Source organism: Struthio camelus, chromosome 2 (assembly GCF_040807025.1).
Source record: "Struthio camelus isolate bStrCam1 chromosome 2, bStrCam1.hap1, whole genome shotgun sequence".
NCBI classification, from domain to species: Eukaryota; Metazoa; Chordata; class Aves; order Struthioniformes; family Struthionidae; genus Struthio; species Struthio camelus.
In genome coordinates, this window is record NC_090943.1 from 55,285,581 (window position 1) to 55,308,079 (window position 22,499).

The 22,499-nt window shown below is 41.3% G+C and overlaps 2 protein-coding genes across 4 annotated transcripts; one reads left to right on the top strand and one right to left on the bottom strand.

Annotated features, from left to right (window-relative positions):
* The first annotated feature begins 2,559 nt into the window (after positions 1-2,559).
* Positions 2,560-10,134, top strand: LOC104147248 (uncharacterized). Of its 2 annotated transcripts, XM_068935852.1 has the most exons (5): positions 2,560-2,797; positions 3,505-5,460; positions 6,403-6,528; positions 8,543-8,668; positions 9,859-10,134. In XM_068935852.1, the coding sequence occupies exons 1-5, from the start codon at positions 2,596-2,598 to the stop codon at positions 9,894-9,896; spliced, it is 2,448 nt and encodes an 815-aa protein (XP_068791953.1). In that variant the 5' UTR covers positions 2,560-2,595; the 3' UTR covers positions 9,897-10,134. The 2 variants fall into 2 exon arrangements, with proteins under 2 accessions (XP_068791953.1, XP_009678085.2); XM_009679790.2 differs by lacking the exon at positions 9,859-10,134 and having other exon boundaries at positions 8,543-8,673.
* A 4,594-nt stretch (positions 10,135-14,728) lies between these two features.
* RP9 (RP9 pre-mRNA splicing factor) lies at positions 14,729-21,662 on the bottom strand. 2 transcript variants are annotated; one of them, XM_068935854.1, is made up of 6 exons: positions 21,346-21,662; positions 19,475-19,505; positions 18,986-19,115; positions 18,584-18,675; positions 17,048-17,109; positions 14,729-15,895 (listed from the first exon to the last, which is right to left on the bottom strand). In XM_068935854.1, the coding sequence occupies exons 1-6, from the start codon at positions 21,579-21,581 to the stop codon at positions 15,661-15,663; spliced, it is 786 nt and encodes a 261-aa protein (XP_068791955.1). In that variant the 5' UTR covers positions 21,582-21,662; the 3' UTR covers positions 14,729-15,660. The 2 variants fall into 2 exon arrangements, with proteins under 2 accessions (XP_068791955.1, XP_068791956.1); XM_068935855.1 differs by having other exon boundaries at positions 20,710-21,346.
* Between the last annotated feature and the right edge of the window lie 837 nt (positions 21,663-22,499).

The window sequence follows — 22,499 nt, forward strand, 5'->3', positions numbered from 1 at the left end:
CGGGAGGCGCCGCTCGGCATCGTCCCGCTCTTCCTCCCAGGACCTCCGTTTTTGTTTTCTTTTGTTTTTTTCCTGTGGTCCTCGTTCGGGCTTAGACGCCGTACGGTTAAAAACGTCATTTGGCCCAGTGCCAGAGATGCAGAGCCCAGGTTTGCCTGCCCCTTTACCAAATGCAGCCTGAGGCTTTTGAGGGCTGACATCTGCAGGGGGAGAGAAACAACAGGGCAAGGGAAAGGGGAGAAGGCTGATCCAAAGAAAAGGCAAAGCTTGAGATAATCAACTTTTTAAAAACCACGGAGTGTTTTTTTTCCTTCCTTTGATTTTGTTTGTTTTTTCCAGTTTTTGTGCACCAAGAGAAATGTAATTCAAAAGTAGGTGAAAGCCTAATCAGATCATTCCAGGAGTTGAGGGTTTAAAAAATCCCAGGCAAATCATAGAAATTGTATCAAAGTGCAAGATCAGAGGAAAAGACAAGATGCGAGATTTGCCTGGGGAGCTCTGAGAACAGCAAGATCAACAATTCTTCCCTGGTAGAGCCCATTTCAGAATTTGTGTCTTGGTGCAAAGGACAAGGTTAATTATGCACATTATGAACATTATGCAACGAAACAATAGAAGTAGGAGTAATTTCCCAACCTAGATATACAAACCATATCTAAGCATCCACACACCTCTCTTTTTCTCTGGTCAGTGACCTACGTGCGTCATGCATTAGTTGTGCCTTCCTCTCTCGCCATCTCCCCCAATACCAATGGCAGTTGTAGCGTTCTGTCACTCTGGTTACGTCAAGTTGTGAAGTGGCAAATCAGATTCTCATTTCCTGTAAGACACAGGGCAGAGTCAAATTATAACCATAAAATTCATAAATTACTCTGGTTTACACCTGGTAGAGTACATTGGGCTTGAGTATATAGTTCCCTTGTTCATGTACAAGAAAATTACAGTCACCTGTCCAAGTAGTTGTGTGAGAATGGAAGAGCGTTGCTCCTTGTAATCAGACTGAGCAGCTGATAAACTTTGAAAATAGATGTAAACTTAATCTCCTCCTTTCTATCTTTTGTTTCTATAAGCAATGTCTTTAACAGTGGGGTTTTAGGTGGAAGATGGGTAACAATTTCCTTTGACACCTATTGCTTGCTTAACCTAAGTTCCAATGTTACAAATATTCCTAAATACTGGATGTATTAGAATTACTTAGGGATGTAACTTGACCGTCTGCAAGATGAGACTACTAGCTTTCTTCACACAGGATGAAGGGTTTTACTGCCATTCCTATCCCCGTGTTTTGTTCCTCCCACTGATTGATGGAGAAGGGTCCCCCATCACTGTTAAATGAGCCTCAGGTGGGAGAGGGAGTGGACCATAGTAGCTGCTTTCCATAAAGAAGGTGAGCTGAAAGAGGGCTCAGCTAGTTTCTTGCTGGGCTGTAAGCAGCAGCAGCATGGACCTTAGTTTTGAGGGGCCCTAATGGGGGAGGAGTAGATTGTTTGTGTAGGTTTTTTTTTTTTCCTTTCCTGTTTCTGTATTTGCTAAAGTCATTGGGGGGGGGGGGGTCTTACTCTAATAGAGTGAGGAGAGTCTATAGGGTTTTGGTTCTTATGGTGAGTTGGGCAGGCTGTTCTAGATGGAAACTGAAGAGGGCTCCAGTGTTCCTGAAAGCTTTTTGACAATTCCCTGGGTGTGAGCTGTGTGCTAGTCTGTAAGAGGTCTTAACTTCAACTTTATTTCTGTAACTTCAAAGTTCAAGTCCTCTAGATAGTTGAACTGCTGTCTTTCTCCTGTGTAAACACTGAATCTTCTGTGTTCTCCTATTACTTTTATTCTTGTTTATAAACTGTATCTGACAGCACTGTATCTCTCCTGTGGATTGGACTGGACTAGTCTTGCTGTATGAATGTACTGAAGAAATACATAGATGTGGGGAAGGGTTCTGTTTTACTAGTGAATTTTTATATTGCTCTTAATGTGGACTTAAGCATAGGGATTTTGCTTTTCTTGTTGCCTGTCACTTGGTTTGAGCATGGGAATTGTGTTGCTGAAAAACTTGGTTTATTATGTTAGTTATTTTTGTTTTAAAGTGTCTTCTGATGTAAGAATACTGAATCAATAGAGCTCTTACTGTGAGCTCAAAGACACCATGTGTGCTGATGTCTACAAGGACTTTTTTATGAAGCACCAAACCCTTGACTGTGTGAAGCATTCCACTGCTCCAGCTAATTTTTTAAAGGCCTTTTGATCAAGACTGACTGATCAAATGTTAGCTTTTCATTTGGCTGGCATACTACTTGTATGGCCATATGCCCATAAAGCTATGTTAAAGTTATAAATCCTATGACTGTTTTGTGACTTTTAAAATGGGGTTCTGGAGAAGCTTGAGGGAGATTGGCTTGAAGTACTGAGAGTAGTACATAAGTTCGTTTGGTAAAGGAGAATTAAAATCTCTGACTTCACAGCAATGTCAGTTTTCTACCTTTTATTTAGAGGGTAATCTGTCTGCAGGGGAAAGGTTTTGGCTCATTGGGCTAGAGGTGAGGATAGGGAGAGAAATGCCTGTTGAATTCTGACAGGGCATGAAATTGTCAAGCTGCACAGAATATGTTGAAGTCACTTACCGCTTCTCTTTTTCAGTGTTTAAGAGGGAAACAAAAAATGAATACTGCCTCAGCTTCAGAAAGTGGATCATATTCCACAAACCACACAAGACCATTTTTTTATGCACAGCCAACAGCACAACAGCCTTTTCCAAATCCATGGTACCTCAGTCATGCGTATAATCCATACTGCGTACCTGCGCCAGGTAAGGTAAATGGCAGCCGTCTGAAGTAGTTATGCTTAGTAAATTAGTACTAGAGTGGAGGAGATTAATGTATATGTATGTGTTTAGAAGCCTCTTGAGAGTTTAGAGTGGAATTAACATAGTCTTTCAGTCTTCAAAAGATCCAGGTTTTGAAGTGTTAGTTAACTGTAGTGCTATTGAAAGGTATCTGTTTCCGCAGAATAGAAGCGAAGCAAAATATTATTATCTTATAGCTATAGGGCTCTAGAATATGCCTAAGAGTGTATGTGTGTAAATGAGCTTCATACAAGCACATACACACTCTGTGTAAACATAAATCACACAAAGAAACAGTACTATTAAATATATAATGTAAATAGTATACATATGCTAATTGCTACCTATAACTGCAGCCGTCTTTCAAAAACGGTGCTATGACTTAGTGGGTATAATAGCAGAAAATATGGAAACCTAATTAGTGCATGCTCCTGGGACAAAATCAAATTTTAATTACAAAGTGTAGCTGTCTAGATAAGCTGTTCCATAACATGGCACCCTCTCTGGGGTTTCTGTGCAAGACTTACACTTCAGCCATCAACACTTGAAAGCATTACTTTAAGGGTCAGATTTTGTAGAAGCTCCTTTGTATGCAAGCAGTTATTAATCAGAATGATTTCTTTTGGAAAAAAGATACATTTGTCTCTTTTCTTTTTAACCCCACTGTCTAGGCTTCCGAAGTGGAAATCCATATTTTCCATTTTATTCTGTTGCACTCCATGAGTACCCTGGATTTTTTGTTCCACAGCATCCAATGCATGCAAGAATTAACAGAAGGCCTTATTTTAATGCTCCCCCACCCTCCCCTATGTTTTATCATGCAACACGATTTAGACACTATAGTACCCCTGGGAAAAAAACAGAGACAAAGGAAACGCAGACTGATCCTAGACAGCCTGAGAACAAGCCAAAAAAGCATCAAGATACCCATATAGAAACGAAAGGTTGTGATGCAGGAAATATGGCCTGTGTTTCTTCTGGTATAGGTACAGAGACTGAAAGTACTTCAGAGAAACAAGATTCTTCTGGATCTTCCATTGTGGTAGACAGAGAGTTTCATAATAAAAGCCCTTCTAGCTCTACACAGTATAGAAACCTTCCTTCTGGAAGCTATGCCTTTGAGAAGGAGGAAGTAAGAATAGAATATGGAAATGGCTCTCCAGCAATTCAGTTGTGGAAGTCCTTTAAAGAAACTATTCCTTTGTATGATGTGGCAAGTGGTAAACCAGTCCCAGAGAATATAGTGCAGCGTGACTTATTTTCTGTTAGTTCGTGTGAAGGAATGATATATGGCCCTCATGAAGGGGAGAAATTGGTGCCAGGAACTTACATAGATGAGAGAAAAGCTGTTCTGCCTTCAAAACAGAGTGCTGAAGCTATGCAAGAAAAAGAGGTCCAAAATAATGAAGTGAAGCTGGATGCAGAAAAGCAAGTGACTGCAAGCCAAAGGGCAAAATCTCCTCCAGGTGAAGCCATGGCAGTGCAAATAGCAGAACTGGCCAGATCTGTTAGCATTGATCAACCAGTGGCAAGACAGGATGTGCTAGTAGCCAAGAAATCTAGCTCTAAAAGAACTACAGGCTCAAAAACCTCTCAAGAAGAGTCCAGCCTTAGTCAACAAGCAGGACTGCTCCCATCTAGTATGGAGGTAATGAGTGACTTGAGTTTACAGCAGAAAAAGCTGAATCTAAGCCACAGTGCAACCAATGAAAGTCAAACTGATAAAAGTATTTGGTGTGATGAGTCAGTTGAGAAGTATGTTCCTTCTAGCAGCTGGCTGGCTTGTTTGGACAACATGGACACAAACTACAACTATGATGTGTGTTTGCCACAACGGAAACGTCAAAGTGTACTCAGTCTTTCTTCTGATGAGATGTCCTCTAGAGAGGAAGGTTCCTCACTTGATAATGCCCCGGTGTCTTATTTTGTCCCCGACTACGTGCTTCAGAAAAGCACATACACTTTCCAGAAGAGTACAGAGGGCTTGGAGAAAGAGAAAATTAAAAGTGGTGGGTCCCTAAATGAAGATGAAGTGGTAGGAAGGGAGCAGATCAACAGTTTTGATAGCCAGGATGTCAAAAAATCTTCAACCATGAAGATTAAAGAGGCTTCTGGTAAAGGTAGAAAGCTGGGAGCCCTTCCTAGGTCTTCTAGCCGGAAAAAAATCTATTCTCTCAAGAAAAAAGCTGCTAAGAGTTTGTTGGAAGCTGAGGACTCGGAGGAATACTCTGTGAGGGGAGAAGAGGAGGATGAAGATGGAGAGGATGAGGAGGAGGAAGAGGAGGAGGAGGAGGAGGATGTGGATGAAATTGAATATTTCTTTCAAGAAGCTACTCCATATGGAATCTTGACACCTAATAAAGGAAGTTTCTACCGGCATGTTGGCCAGAAGGTGCTTTGGAAACCACCTAAAAATGCTATACCAGCTCAGTTAATAAGTTGGCCTATCCAAGAGAGAATAAAAACCAAGAGTGGGCTTGGTGAAAATATTGGTCTAGCTTATAAGCCAAAGGGGAAGGAACAGGATGAAGTGGTATACAGTGACTATGGATATTATGGAAGAAAGAGGCCTACTGCAAAAAAAGAAGGATTTGAACACAAGAGAGTACTACAGAAGTTATTGGGAGGTAAGCTAATCACTGAGGAAAAGGTGCTGGTTAATAGTTAGAAAATGCAAGGAAGGCCTAACTGTAACTGTAAATTGTAATGATAAAAGGATGCTGTAGCTTCGGGTTTGGCTTAGAGCCAGAAGTACTGAAGCATTTTTTTTTTCTCTTTCTTGAGGCACAAGGGGTTTGCTGCAGTTTGCCTGTTGCATGCTGGTTCTGCATTTTTCACAACCAGCAGAGAATTAAAGCAAAGATTTACCATCAAACTCTCCTTTGAGTTGAATAGAAGTATGTTCATCTTACTGACTTTAGTAGCAATTTATTTGTTTGAGCAGCTTAAGGTCACTTGAGCTCAACTTGTTTACCATTGTTTAATGATATCTTGGAAACTGATTCTTTAAATCTATACAAACATTCTAACTGTCCTGTCCCACAGCTGTGTTAGGTGGGTTAAGTAGGGCTAACTTCCCTGTAACCTGATGGTCATACCTTGTATAGCTTATGTTCTTGACAGCAGGAGTGTCAAACCATTACTTTGGTCTGGAAAAGATTGTTCCCTTTAATAAAAGGTGGGTATTAGTTGAAATTAGGTTTATCTGAAGTGAGAATGAGCAGAATGACAGTCAAGGTTCATAACTAGTTACTAAGGCACTTGTGACTGCTGTTTTCATACAGTGTCTTGTATTGTGAAAGGCATCTAAAACAGGGTGATCTAATTCTAACAACATGGTTAGTGTTCTTAAACTTTTATTTTCTTTAATTAAATCTGAAGACTGTACAAAGCTACTGGTAACTTTTGTGAAGTGGGATCTCTAGAAAGTTATATTCTTCTGTGTGTGTTTTTTTAATAGACTTGGATTCAGTGGTTACCTTTGCATTTAGCCTTGTGATGTGGATCAAATAGTATATTAACATTAGCAAAACTAGATACTGATCTGAAATGAACTTTTTTCCCCTTAGGAAGGCTATTAAGGGAAAACATGGTGATACCAGCTGAAGAGTTTTGGATTAGAAGTGGTGCTAAACCCAAACTTACAAGCAGAATACGTAGTAGTCTCTCACCTCCAGCCAAGAGCAAAGAACAAGGTACAACTTTCCTCAGTGTGTTTTTGGTTTTCTAATGCTCGAAAGGATATGAGGCAAAGCACCACAGCTTGTGATTTAATAAGGTCTGAAGGTAATAAAACTAATTCTAATTGCACTGGTATTGATGAAATGGCCTGTCAGTCCAATATTTCTCAGGATATTTCACATCCTTCCTGAACTCAAACATGTGAATAAGGATGTGCTACAGCTGCTTGCCTTTAAAGATACCATGGGGAATCTTGATGTGGCAAAGCTTCTATTGCATAAACTGTAGTATTATTTCTTTACCCAGATAATGCTTCTCAAGTGCATGTGCAAAGGTACTGCCAAACCCTGATGTGTAGAACATATAGCAAGTCATCTATTAGCTGCATAGGCTAATGTTCAGAGAAACTAGTGGGCAGCCACCGGTGCACTGCTATTGCTAAAGGAAGTCTGAGCACAAAACTCTGTTCTGAGATCAGTATTGTCTTGATGTCTTGAACTGACAGATCCAAGTTCCTGTAGTGTTTGTGTGTTTTGTTTGTTTGTGTGTGGGCATGTTAAATGATCTCCAATCACTCTAAGGATTCCTAAATTTATGGCTTGGTGCCTGTCAAGTTATCTTGAGATCATTCCTTCTGATATGGTTAAGGAAAAGAAGTAGTCAAAACTATTCTGGAAAAAACTATAAAACCTTTTACTTTGCTAGAAGTAGGGTGTTTTTCTTTAAGATCTACCTGGAGTTTAGCTGTTTCTAGATGCTCTTCAAGGGCATTTCTCAGCTTAACTGCTATTAGAACAACTCTAGCATTTACTCTATTCTGAGTATTACTACTGTCCTTGGTCTTGTGCTTTCAAGTATTACATGACCAGCCTATCAAGTAACTGAGTATGAAGTTATCTTTAGAATAGATTGAGTTATTTCTCTTCTGTTGTTGGCTTCAGTTGGCTGATATTATGCATCAGGTTCCCTGCATCAACAGCCCAGTAGAATGTTCTTTAGAGTGTTGTGATTTAGTGTTCTTTAGAGTGTTGCTTTCCTGCTTGAGCAACTAAGGATTTTGGGCTTGTCACCTGCAAGGGAGGGCTTATGTCCTTCTGTATTAGCAATTGGCATAGACTTCATCAAAATACTTTTTTTTTTTTTAAGCCAGTCTACCATATCAAAGTTGGAAACTCTTTACTTTAGCAGAATCCTTAGTAGTTCCTCACAGGAATTCATAAGTGCTTATAAAATTGTTATCTTTAACTTTCAGTATGTCCCTTGCATTCTTTTAAGTCACAGACTCTAGAGCAGACTGAGGGTGCCTGGGCTATGCATTACTCCCTCCTTCCTTTTCCTTCCCTAGCCTAGTCAGTCTGAGTAAGCTATTGCATTCAGTATTGGATAAGTGGAAATCAGTTTCTTCCAAATGGTGTGTTTGTGCCAATGAATCTCACCTTTTGAGATTCAAAAGCACTAAATAAGTATTACCTTTATAAAACCTGGCTTATCTTAGGACTGTGGTTTCTTCAAAGTTACTCAAGTTTAAGTGCCCTGCAAGTAAGGGGTTCTGGCTAAGCAAAATATGTTGCTCTAGCAATGATATCATATGCTACGTTTGACTTCTAGAACTGGACACTTGTGGTGCATGACTTAAAACATGACTTACCACTTCAGATCTATTAAGGCAGTGGGTGAACTGGGTCACTTGACTTGGACACCAATCAATTAGGCCTGGACACTTGAATGGTGGACTAGAGCAGAATTAGCCAACCCTCACTGGGCTCTGTTTCTGCCACATTAATATCTATAGAAGTTGTAACACAAAACAAATGCTGCTAGAATCAGGGTTACATAGTGATTAAATGTTGTGGATTTTTGCTTGGCAGCTGTAGTGTCCGTTTTATCTGGCGCTAAAACGGGTACAGAGCAGTGTACAGGGAAGGGAAAAAAGAACACTATGTTCTTGAGACCAATAGGGGAAAGTTGAATTAAATTTGCTTCATTATTGATTTAGAGAAATAACACAAGCTGTATCTGGCTATTTAGGTTGCCCGCCTTTGGTTAAGCCAAAGAAGAAAAGAATAGGCAAGCCCCCTTCCAAACGCAGAGACACAAGATGTGAGGTAGAAGAACTGGAAGTGTGGGAGATGCCTAAAAGCAATGTGCGCAAAGGTTAGTATACTGCTACAAGCTAAAAAAGACTCTTAAATGTTCTGTTGTTACCATCTCAGGGAGTAATAATTATCAGTTTGTAATTTGTGAGGACATTGGATAATCTGTGAAATGACAGCACATGCAAACAGGATGGGGGGAAGGGGGAAGGTAAACTCTGAACACCCACTCACTTAGCTACGAGTATTCTTGTAGCATTGAGCAGGTTAGGTTCCTTAACTTAAAAAAAGTCTAGTTGCTTTTCAGGCAGTTTTACTACTTACACGTTCAGTCCTGGGTCACTTTTTTTAGTGTACACCTTTCTTTAAACTACAGAACTGTCTCAGCCAAAATATTGCAATATGATGCATCTCAAATGCATATAGATAGCTCTAAAGAACTTGAACTGTAGTTCAAGAACTTCCTCCTCCTTTGGAGGAAGGAGAAAAGTAATGGAGGGGCAAATTACATTGTCTAAGTAGGTTCAATAATTAAAAAAGCTTTTAATGTGTCTGAGATTCTAGAAAGGTTATAAATCAAAAAGCATCATATGCATAAAAAGCTAGTTAAAGAATAGACTTCCTTCTAGGAAAGAACAATTTGGCATAATAAAGCTAACTAGAATATCCAATGAGGAAATAACACAAGGAAAAGATGCTCCTTTTATCTCGAGCAACACAATATTAACCAGAAGAGCCCTCATCTTTCTGAGTCTGAAACAACTTAAAGCGATTGAAGCATCCTGTTAGTCAAAATTGTTGTCAGTCCTTGTGTCAAATTATTTAAATGTTATTGTTACACCTTTAATTGCTCATCTTTTTTAGTAAGAGCATCTGGGATACTTGCACAATTACAAACTACCTCTTATATTTTCCCCAAAATAGTCAATGTGTCTTGGATGTGCTCCTAAACTTCAGTGTAGTTACAGAGCACACTGAAAATATGCTGCGTGTTTGATGTGGAACTTCTATTGTTCTGTTATAGCGGTCCAGCATCCTTCTGTCCCAGTTCATCCTTGCTGGGAAGTTGAATACATAGTTCTAATCTCAACCACCAGGGTCCTCTCCTGCAATAAGAAAAGCCAGTTATTGAGATCTAGTCTTCCCTTAGAAGCAGACTGACATACATTGTTTGAGGCAGACTCAAACATAACTCAAGTTTTGTGGGTTTTTAATTGTTTTGTTTTCCTCCCCTCCCCTCTTCTCTTTAAGGGCGTGGAACAAGAAGGTCACTCTATAAGAGAAGATAACCCAAAATATTGGGGCAGGAGGGGAAACGCAAATGTATCTGAAGTTTCTGTAAATCCATAAGTTAATTATTGCTCTTGTGTATATTTTGTAAGCTGCTGTGCACTCCTAAAGGACAGGAAGTAACACTGTAAAGACTGAGGACACTATTAAAAAATAGAATTATATTTAACACTAAATTAAGCCAGCTTTTGTAAATAGCACACCACTATTTAAATAAACTTAATAGAGTTGCATTCTGAGACTTCTTGTATTCCATCTATACATGGAAGCAAAAAAGCTTCTGATAGGGATGTGTGTGTATTGATGTTATTGCATACCAGCTAAGCTCTGCAGGACTATGATGCCTGTCGGTTCATCTCATCTCATAGTCAGCTTGCCTGTATGGTATAGACATATGTGCAAGATTCTCTTCTATCAGTGGGATTTTTGTAAAGTTACTTCTGTAGAAGTATAAAGGAAAATACTCAAAGCTGTGTCAAGTCAAGTTCTGTCTTATAAGAGCTGAAGAACTGCCTTGAAATTGTCTTTAAATGCATGACTGAAGACTATAAAAAAAGTAGCTTTGAGTAGATGTGGTGCTTCCCCCCCACTTTCTTTTTCAGTGAAAGAATAGCTAAATCATGGAGACCTGTAACTGGAGAGGTGGACTTGGGAGATGAAACAAATTTTTTTTTTTTAAACAGTGGCATTACCCCATTCACTAACTTGTTACTGATGACTCCTATCACTGTCCTTGATACTGTCCTTGGCGGGTCTCTCTCTATAGAGACAGACACTTCTGTGGTATTAAGATAAAAGTAGGTCTGTTGCTGAGCGATATTAGAAATAACTGAAGTAGACTTACCTAGATGAGGTGGGTAGCTTGTGACTTTTGACCATTTTTAGCCTATGAAAGATAGTATTGCCATGTGAGAACAATGAATGAAGTGGTAGTATGAGTGAGAAAGATGGTGAGATTGTAGAAACCAGTTTTTCTTTAAGGGATTTGGGGGGAACTGGGGATAAGTCTTATCTTCTGCCTCCTCAGCCTCCTCTTTCCGTGCACTTATTCTGTCTGTGCCCTAGAATAGCCCATGGAGACAAAAGTAGCATTTCCTACAGCTGCATTCAAGCTCTGTGCATACCTATTACCAATTTAACCTGTAACTGAGCTTACACTGTATTTCATGTCAGTGAGGAATATTGCGATTTCCTCCCCCCCCCCCCCCAAGTGATCCTTGATCTTGCTATTTGTTAATACCACTTGTAGGAATTTACTTATTAAAGAGCTGCAGTAATTATCTTTCCCCCAAGCTATTGGGGGAAAGGATCCACATTAACATTGTGATACCAAGTTTTTATTTTCCCCTCTAGTCTGAACGCTACAAGAAAGTACAGAATACAAATCCTTATTTGGCTTTTGTGCTACATAAAGCCATCCATTGTCCTATTAAGGACATCCATCGTTATCAGAACCTCAAAGGGGGGAAAAAGGAAGAGGATTCTTTCAAGCAAAGAGCTCTTTCATACTATCCTTGCCCTGAATAATACAGGACTAAGTGATCTTTTTCTTAGAGGGGAGACAGTTCTCCCAGACTTTATTCTGATGGGGCAGAATGAGTGCTGGAATCTGCTCAACTCAGAGGCTAAGTGACAACCTAGAAGTAAGCCTCGGCAGTAGCTGAAACCTGTAAGGATTGACTTTTTCCCTGAACTTGAGTGCAGCCTTAGTACTGAATACTAAGCCACTTCTGCTAACAGACTTAACTGGCTATCTTCTGATCCTTTTCTGGTAAGGGGAATAGTCAGGCAGTAGAAGGCATTCTTTGGGAGTGGCTAATATCTCTCAGGTACTCCTCCCAAAATCATGCTATTCCATCCTTTCACCGGTCTTATACTGGTCTGTGCTTTCTAGCCAGATCTAAGAACTAATTTAGGGCCTGGTGATACAAGCTCCCAAGAATGTGTGAGGGAGTAGGAGTGTGTAAACAGGATTCTGTCTGAAAACAAGTGCTATTACGAATGAATCTCTTAACTTTGTACTGTACCCATGCTATTAACCTATCTCTGCGCTTAAAGTAGCGTGCGTGAATGCTTAAAGTGCTCCAAAAATGCTCCTCTGGATAGTTGTTATATATGGTGTACTCTACTCTGACAGGAAGCTAGTACTGTGCCCTTAAAAGTAAGTCTTCCAGTGTTTTTTCCTTCTTCAGTAAGCAGCATTGATGACTTGCAGACTGCATCTTCAGTTAGCTGGCCTAGAACCATGTTTAAAGTTCCAGTGGATAAAATGTTTGTGGTTCAGAAAGGCTGTGAACTACAAACTGTATTTTAAAAGGCTATGAATCAAAGGCCAGGCTCTTTCATTCAATCAGGTAACTAGTCACAATGATTCCCGAGATCTAATTTCTAGTTAGACACGCACGTATGTGTCAGTTTTTTGTTCCCTCTGAAGCTTGATAGCCTGGTGATGAGTAACTGCAGTACTGGCAGTATTATAAGCTTGTAACTGTAGCAGTATTGTATTGACTTTGAAGATTGCACACGTTCTGCAAAATCTACTGAAGGGCAGTTGAAGAATCTATTTGCTTCTTGGCAAAACAGCAACAAACAGCAGAGGCCTCTGAGATTCCCATACTGGCTTTTTTGCTGGACAGATTTATTGTGTGAGACTCAATTTCTAAAGCATTATTTGTAGCTAAAACCTCTGTTAAAGCGGGTGGGGTGTAACCACTAAGCTGGAGCAAGTGGTGTGTTGGCTTGTTAGGTTTTAATTCTATATTAATTTTCAATTTGCTGGTACCTGTGTGGCATGAAACTTTCCCTTTTACGAGGCCCTGTTTTCTGCCTTCTGTTGGGAAAGATTAATTATAGATCTTTCAATCAAAATAAGACAATGGAGTCTTATAAGACCGTGGAATAGGAAAGACTAAAAAGAAGAAACACTCAGAGTGATGGAGGGGCTGGGAATATGATAGTAATCTATAATAAATTGCAAATAGCATGGAGATGATGTATAGAAATTGGTTGTTCACATGCTTTCCAAAACAAGAACTAGGGTGTATGAAATGAGCAGGGGACAACTTGAAAATACGTTTCATGACATTGTATAACTAATCTGCAGAGCTCCTTGCTGAAGGAAATTGAATACTAGAGTTCACAAGAAGTGACGAGATGTTTAAGAAAAATCCACAGAAGGCTACTAAAAACAAACATCATGTATGACTCAAAGTACCTGAATTGGAAGCAGTGGAGGCTGAGGCAGCATTTTGGTGAAATAACAGAAATATCACTACAGCTTGCCCTGTTCTGTCTAGGCATCTACTATTGACCACCACTGGAAAAGATATGGACCTTTAGTCTGACAGAGAATGTGGATTTAGTATTTCAAAACAGGTTCTTCTTGAATGACATCTGATAAAAGAGAATGCCCTTCCTTTAAGTTATTCTTCTTGATTGTTCAAACAGTGAATTCTGATAGGTAAAATTCCATAAAACAGCTCAAGGGGAGGGATGAAAGACTATGAGGGGAAATATAAATTTGTTTTAATTAAATTAAGCTTCAGAAGAATCTTAAATGACAAAAGCTAGAATAACCAAAGAGGCCTTTGGGGTGGCTCTGCTTTAGTGAAACCTGTGCAAGATGTCTCTCGGAATGTACCGGGCGAGTACTTAATTAATCATGGTTTCCAGCATCTTTCCAACAATCACCAATACTATAAGCACTCTTCCTCAGCATCACATGTTGGAGTACAGAGAACACGTGAAAGAGCCAGGCTATTATAAATCTTCTCATGCCATTTCACCTCTCAAATCTCTTTCTGGTGAAAGTACCAGGAGCTTCTAAATAGTTCATGAGAATACTGATATAGAGAGCTGCTGGGAGTCACTGGTGAGTAAATCCCATTACAGGGAGATTTGCTTAACAGCAGCACTGCAGGATAAAACAACTCCAGAATATTCAAGCTCCAGCACTATGATAATCTGAGTAGTTCCACCTGAAGCTACTGCTGTGATCAATACACCTTCTTATAAAGTTGCTAGGATATAGTGATACCTAAGATCACATGCTTTACCAGTGAATGGGTTTATCCTTTTGTTGCTATTGCTTATTCAAGATGTAAAATCACCAAAGCAGTGGAGGGGAAAGAGAGGTAAAGAATCTTCTTATAAGTAGGCCTTGTCCACCTTGTTTTTCACAGAAAGTACTGTGCATGACTGACAAGGTATGGGGCCTTGTTTTTACTAAATGACTTTTAGATGCTTCAGAGTTTAAAGGTTGGAGAAAACACATTTTTTAACATGCTCTCCCTGTCTTCTCTTCCAAAGGTTGAGAGCTCTCAAAAAATGTTCTTAAGTGCATTTTAGTCTATTGTTCCTGAATTTCATTATTAATGGACAATGATGTTATATAATTATACATTTTGTCTGATATAAATGCAACTGAAGAGACTAGGTTCTGTACAGGATCAAACATGACCTAGTCCTTTCAGAGCAAATCTACATTTCTTTTTATTCTTTGCAAGGTACCAATAAACATCTAGGTCCTCAAATCAGATTTGTATCACTAACTGTTGATCTTTCAGAAAGAGACAGTTGGTCTAATGTAGTTTATAGCTGTACCAATCTTTTCAGTCACATCTGCCTTGCAAGATTATTCAGAAGAAAATCTTGCTGTCAGTCCTCAAGGTTAGTTAAATACGCGTAACTGTCCCTTCTTTCAGCTTATAGGTTCTCTGCTACTATTCTGTTGCTCACATGCATATACCTGAAAACCATTTTGAAATGCTTCCACATATTTATGTTCTTCTTGCAGTATGATTCATAAAATAAACACAATAACTACTAAATGTACAAAATAAGTTGGAATTTACTTCCCCAAGCCTTTTTAAAAAGGAAAAAAACTCAAGATGTATCAAAACAACTGATACCGAGCTGTATGTAGAAATGCACATCTTCATTTCCAACATGAAAACATCCCCCCTCTTAACTAAAAATGTTAGTTCTTTACAGTACAACTGAGTATTTAACATCCAACTCTTATGCTTGGCTCCCAATCCTATGGTTTAGAGAACACTTAGCGTTGCAAAACTCTGCCTTTTAATGGTGATGACGGTGAGATTTTGCTCTCTCTAAAAACAAGTCTTGCTAACACTGCAGTTTTGTCTTGAAGTAAATCCCCTTGCTTAACTCGCGCCCCCTCCCCCCCCCCCACAGCAATGCTTTTTATTTCCCCAGCTGCCAGTGCTAGGATGAGTACAGTGAATTTCATCACCCAGCAGTATGCAAAAAAAAAATACAGTACAACCTGCTCATGATAATTACTGTAAATGAAGTGTCAATGCTTTGCACAGTGAAAACTGCAGTCCCCGTTGCAATGAGGGTTTGTATATGAGATTACTTCACAGAGAAAACGTACTTCAGTAGACAGTCTGCTGAATTCTGCTGATCTGTTAGCAATACTTTGGTAGTCACTGCTTTGTAGCCATTGTCACATGTGAGAATGCAGAGGCCCAGTCCGACCTGGCTAGATGACCCTAGCACAGGTTCTGCAGCGTAGAGATAACGGTTGATTGAGTAAAAGTATTGTTTAATGCATCTCTCTCTTTTCTGGCTGCAGTGATGCAGAGGGGCAGAAGAAAAGAGCCAATGTAGGATGCTAATGTATCCATCTCTGTGTTCTGAGTTTAACAAAGCCCTTCCTGGTGGTTGTTTCTTCATTCTTTGGATGTTTTCTTACAGTTCACAAGTAGGGGTCAGCAAGCATGCAGCAGGCACCTGCTGTCAGTCAGATTCCAACCTCTCATTAGATTTAGAAGATTTATGCTTTTTCTTTTTTTTCTTCTTCTTTTCTTTTTTTTTCTTTTCCTTCTTTCTCTTTTTCTTTTTGTGTTTATCTCTACATTCTGAGGAAGTGGAGCTGCTGCTATTGTCGTCGTCATCCTCACTGCTGTCATCACTGTTATCATCATCATCTTCTGAGGTAGAGTCTTCCAGGAGCTGCTTCAGTTGCTGTATCCTGAGTACATTTGAAAATGTGAATGAGAATCTTCTTTAGCTCTCCTACACATCATAACTTATTCTAGCTTTCATTTGTTTCCTTCCTAGCCTGAGTGATGGAAGCTACATGCAGAAGAAGGGGAACGCTTTCTATTTTGCTGGATTATAGCCGCAGTTACAGTTTTCACAAACAGATATAGGCAACCTCTCTTCAGACAAGCATATACTCTGTTCTCAAGGACTTTCCAATCCATGGGATATCAAAGAAAGACTAAGTTATCGGCCAATATGTAATTTAATATATGTATGCAAAACTGTTGGAGGCAACAGCTATCGTCAAACTACCATAAGAAGTTCTATGCTTATGCAAACATGGATGCATACTGGGATTATGACACACAATTAATTCCCTGCTGATACAGACAGTGTCAGTGAGGCAGAGCAGAGTCTACTTTAAATCCATAGGTATCTCTGAGAGGCAACACTCCTTATACTTTCATGGATTCCTAGCAAACGGGGAGAGACTCCTTGCTTATCTTATTGTCTTCAGTATCTTCTCCATGAATTTGGCTTAAAAAAAAAAAAAAAAAAAAAAAGCAACTTATCTGCAGCAGTAGTACAACTGCATGTGCTACCTGCAGGTTAAAGGTTGTCCAGTATCTTAGTGATGCAGTACAACAGATAAGAAAGCATTAACAAACTCTGCCGTTCTGTTTATTGAATAATGGCTTCATATAAGAAGCATCATCAGGGGTCTGAAACTAGCTTTCTAAATCCATACCTACATGTCTACCAAAAGCACTTTAATGTATAGAATTTTAGAAAACATCTCAATGAAGTCAATGAGAATTGAACTGTTTTTATTAGGTGCCTAAAAAACCTAAGTACCTGAAAGTTACAGTGAAAATGAATGTGATTTCTCTTAAAATTTTGTTTTGGAAAAAAATATAGAAGCTAACAGAATTAAAGAGAGGTAGGAAATACTACTGCGTGATTATTAAGAAAGCAGAAAAGCATTAGTCTCTGTTAACATAAAGAAACTCCCATTAAAAGATGTTCTGAGCTGGTGTGAGTAACTTACAATGACATTTCACTTACACTTCAAATTAATAACATGTTATCAAAGTTAAGAACTTAAATTGAAAATGCAGTTTACTAGAGATGCACTTACCTCATTTCTTTTTCATGACGTTTATTTTCTCTTATTATATCATACATTGGATCTTCATGTGCCTTTGGAAGTGGAAAACAGAAATCCGATTTTGGTAAAGAAAAGGTTTTATCACTGACTGTTGTAATTCTTAAGAAAAAGCAAAACAACACGATAACTAAAAGCAACCCAACAGAGGCTTTTATCAAAAGATGAATTACACTCAGCAAGCTCTTAATTAACAAGCATGCTCTCAGACTCTGGCAAACATTGTGGTTAATCTGGCCTGATTTTTTTACTGTAGGAAAAGCCTATCTAGTTACACGATGAAGAGGGCTCTCCTTAGCTATCCTAACTCTCTCTCTCTACAAACACAGATTACTAACAAGTCCCTACAGAGGTACTATAGGAATAGCTAGACAAAGAATAAATATTGAAGTTCAAAATAATAAGAGCTGTGCCTTTATAGCACATTTTAAAAATCTGGATACAAGCATGCAGGAATACAGTAGCAGGGAATATAAGACAAATAGGTAATGACCTATGAGTTGTCCCAGCATGCTACATATTACCATTCTTAATTTTTACATTTTGCATTGCAGCAAAAGATAATTTTGAAAGAAGATAGCAAATAAACTTTGCAGATATTTAAGGTGAGTTCATCCCAAACAAGAAAGCAGCAAAAAGATGTTATCATTTCTGTTGGAAATTTAGCAAAAAACCCAAAACAAAAAACATCAAATGTTGATCCAACAGTGGGAACTGAATTTTCAGCAGTAAATGAAAAATGTTGGGAATACACCATGAAAGGCCTCGGACATAAAGCAAGAGTTTGATGCAACAGAGAAGAAGCTTGAGGGAAAATGAAGGATAGAAGCAATCTAGTCATGGGAATGCTCTAAAAATTCTATTTGCAGTAGTATCCTGATTGGCCAGAATGAGTCCAGATTGCGTTTTCAAGGCTAGAAAGCAGGACATACAACACAATGATGGGAGTTTGAAATTCAGTTTAACAGTGCGGAACAATAGGAAAAGTTGTATTAAAAGACAAAGGAACGCAGAAAGAATCTGCAAAACTAAGACGTAACCTCATGTAGCAGGAAATCAGAATTGTAGACAATGACTGGTCTACAGACCTAGACAACAGGCTTCATGATGTGGTTGTTCACAGTGAGAGCGGAAGGCTTGAAGCAGCTGTAATGAGGGCAGCTCAAGCTTGACTAAACCTTTTTTTTTGTTACGTTGATATTTTATCATTAAAACTTATGCTGTAAGGGCTGATTGAATATAATGGTTGAAACAGCTTCTTGAAGATTTCCAATTTAAATGTAAATATTAATTATTTTCCTCTTGAAGAGTAGATTTTCTGCAAAGTAGTCAAACGTCCAACCACACCTGTAGCTTTTTCTTTATTAGGAGATTTTCGGCATCTACATTCCACTTGAGACAGGAAAAGTCCTTAATAGAGCATCATCTAATAAGCTTCTCCTCACTTGCACGATTACCCATCATCAGTATTAAAAATACAAGTAATAATACTACAGTATTTGTACTCACTACTCTAAATTGTTCCAATTTCTGATTGCCTTTAATAAAGAATGGGCATTCTTTATCTCCTGTTCTGTGTCCATAACGTTTACACCTCCAACCTTTAAAAAAAGAAGCAGCAGTGAATTGCATCTCTGAGCCAGCTCAGAATAGGAAAAAAAAGAAGTGTATTTATATTGAAAATATCTTAATTTTGTTGGAACAAATAGAGATACAAGTGTTTTGCTGATAAATGCAACTTCCATAAAACGTAAAGCTATTACAGCCTTCAAGGTACTAGTTGCTTTCATACCAATGTGATGCCAGTCTACCTGGACCTCATCATCTGTCTACCAGACATCCTGCCCTCCCCCAGAGTAAAAGGATGGATATGAGAAGGTCCAATGACGCCTGGCATATAGTCACCCTTACACTGCATAACTTTGACTTCCTTTCCTAAAGGCATCCAAAGCCCTTTTGTTGGGGCATGTGCCAGGAATTCTCGTGCACTTTCATTGCCTGGTACATCAGGTATGCAGTCTTCTGGTTTTGTTTCATTCTCCTATAGAAAAAGATAGGGACAATAAAAATCATTTTTTAAAAACTTTGTAAAAAATTAATACTCCAAGAGTACATACAGGCTGTCATTTAACATGGAACCTATTTCTTCTGTATCATTTCTTTTTCTTGTAACACATAAAGAATGCAAAATACCTGACTCTTTTAGTAATGTTACCTCATTTTCTTTTTCCGTTACCCTTGACCAGCTTGTAACTGAGGAGCTCCAAATTGTCCTCTGGAAGCACCTGCTTCTCTCTGTAATTTATATGGATAACCTAGACACTTAAGGCAGATGGCTAAAGACAGGTTGGGTGAAAACCCCGTGTAATGTTAAAAATTTACTGAAATATATTTACCAACCTTAATTAGCCCCGGGGGAGGTTTCTCATAGCTGAAAAGCAATAGAAATATAGTTACTCTGCTTTCTGCAACTTAGCACAGACAAATAAATTGACAAAATACAGCATTTCAATAGTACAGTGTTAAAACTTTCACCTCACACGTTCCCTTAAATTTTACTCAGCCAATAATCATTAAGAACTATAGCACAACACAGATACCTGGATGCAAGTAAACTGAACAAGAGTGTTCCCAAACCGCCAAGTTTTTGTCATGTCAAAACATGCATCTTTTGCAAACATCCTTCAAATTCATATTCTTGTGTGGGACCAACTGCTGTCATCACACGGCTTTACAGCAATGTGTTGTGCATCTGATTCAGCTTCGGTTATCATAAAGTCACAGTTCTTTTCTTTTTCTGTAGCTGTAGCCCACCCCCATCCAAGATCTCACTAATGCAAATTTCTTTACTCCAGCACGGCTGAATCACAGATATACTCAGCTGAAAATGTCAAATCAGGCTATTCCTCAAATCTAGCTTTGTCAGCCAAACTTAGTATAAAACAATAAACTCCTTCCTCTCTCTGCATTTGACACCTAAAGATAGAACCTTGCTGACAAATGTCCCGTCTTTTCTGCAGTATTTCTCTGGAGCTGACAGTAAAGAGGAAATTTATAAAAATCTAAATAGCAAGCAGCTGCTGTGTAGAACACAGTAACTGAAAAACTGTACACACTTAGGCGTTAAATGCCAAAACATAACGGGATTGACCTTCTAACAACGACAGCTTTTTGCGTGCTGTTTATAGCATTTCACAACAAATTTGACTTCCTCTAGGAAAGGATGAAAGTATGTTCTAGTGAACTTTCTGATCTTTCTATTCCATTCAGGCCCTTTCAATGAAATGGCATAGACCCTTTACTGTACAGCCCTGGGGACTACTAATGGATTCATTTAGCGTATCTTAAAAGGTTTTATTATTTTTTTTTTTAAACCACGCTAGTGGAAACCTGCTGAACAGCTTCTGCTTCTCCGCTGCAACACCCAGATGTCTAAGAATTCACTTGTAAGAAGAGACCCAACAAATCACTGTAAAGTCAGAAAGAAGTTTTGCAGACGACGCTTTGAAACGCCGAGACAACAACGCGACACACGAGCAACTTTCAGGTTGACAGGCACAGAGACAACGGAGACGCTGGCCACCTCGCACACGAGGCAGAGAGAGACGTGGCAGGTACAGAAATGAAACACACACCTACTCATGGATAAAAACGGGCCGCGTTTTGGAACGACAGGACAACTACCGCCACTGCAGAGCCCGGCGCGTCTCTGCCCCGTTTCGAGGCCTCGTGGCCCTAAGGGAGGCCGGGGAGCAGCAGACGACGGTGGCATCCCCCAGCGCGGTCCAGGACGTACCACGCAGGTGAGACGCGGGCTGCGCGGCCAAGGCGCCCGGCCTTACTTGGGCAAGTCGCAGCACGGCGGGTATGACTGCTCAGAAAGGTAATCTTTTCAATGACTCGGCTTCTGCGTTTGGCACTCCTGAGGTAAGGACGAAACCGAGGAAACGCCGGATTTGCCCAGAACGCAGGGAAACCGTGTGCCGGCACGAAGGGCCAAGCCGCAGAGGCAGGAAGGCAGGAGACCTGCCCGGACCGTGTCAAACCCCCCGCACAGCCACAGCCGCCCCCTGCCACGGGGCAGCGCACGGGCACAGGCGGCTCCCTGCCCGCCACGGGGCCAGGCGTATTTACGGCGGGGGCAGAAGGGGGAATTTAAAACAAAACCAAAAACAAAACAAAACAAAACCAAAACAAAACAACCCTCTCCCTACGCTGGCAGACGCCCGGCCGGCCGGCAAGGCCGGCTCGGAGCAGCCTGCCCTCCTTACAACGACTCCAGGTGCTGGAGCTTCTGCAGCTGCTGCGCCTCCCGCTTCTTCCTTTTCCTCTCATGCCGGTCCTGCGTCCTGCCGCCGCTCGCCGCCGGCTCCGGATGGCTCTTGTGCCGCTTCTGGCTGCTCCTCGCTGCTTCCCCTTCTTCATCCTCCTCCTCCTCCCCCTCCTCCTCCCCCCCCTCTCCCTCCTCCCCCCCCTCGGCCTCCCCCCTTCGCGCCCGGTGGGACATGGGCACGGCGCGCCGGGCCGGGCCGGGCCGCGGCGGCAGCAGGCGAAGCCGCGGCGGCGCCGCCTCGCTCCCTCCCCCGCCAGCCGCTGCGCACTTCGGTTTCACTTCCCATCGCCGCTGAAGCGGGGACTTCCTCCGGGCGGCCGGGCGCCGCCGGGCCGGGCAGCGCCCCCTCCGCCGAGCCGCCTTCCCTCCATCCCTCCCTGCCTTCCCCGCCGCCTCCCCGGCTGGCTGCCCGCCGCTCATGCTCATCCTCCTCCTTCTCTTCCCCCCCCCCCCTCCCACGGTGGTTTGAAAATAACGTGTGGGGCGTTGCGCCCTCAAAACGCTACCGAGGGGCCCCTCCGGGCCACAGCGGTTTACAAAGCCGGGCTGAGGGCGAGGGATACGGCGGCGGTCGAGCCCGGAGGCCTCAGGCCGGCCGGGCCTGGCGGGGAGGGCACGGCAGCCCCGTTCCCCCTCCGCGGTGGGGTGCGGTGGGGGGCGCGGGGTGAGCGGCCCGCAGGTCTTAACAGGGTGAGCGAGGGCGGCGATGGCGGCCCGGCCAAAGGGCGGCGCTGAGAGCAGCCGGGGTAAATGGCGGCCGCCCTCCGCGTGGGGCCTGGCGCGCCGCCGCCGAGGCACCAAGCCAGGGGCATGAACGCATGTGCTTTGCGGAGGTAAATTCAGCTGGCCCAGGCCGACCTGCCTGCACGCTGTTACAGGGCTACTGCTTTTGTTTCTGGGGCCTGAATTGCCGTGCTACCTGACAAAGAGCGGGCAAGGCCCTTGTCTACCGTGCGTGAGCACCTGCCGCACTAGAAAGCTGAACCTGGCGCCAGTTTTTTGCAATTTCCTGCCCCAGCCATGGTCTTTTGGTTAAAAATTGAGGAACGCAGACGGGCGGGAGTTAGGAAGGCGAGTATAGGTCACTACTTC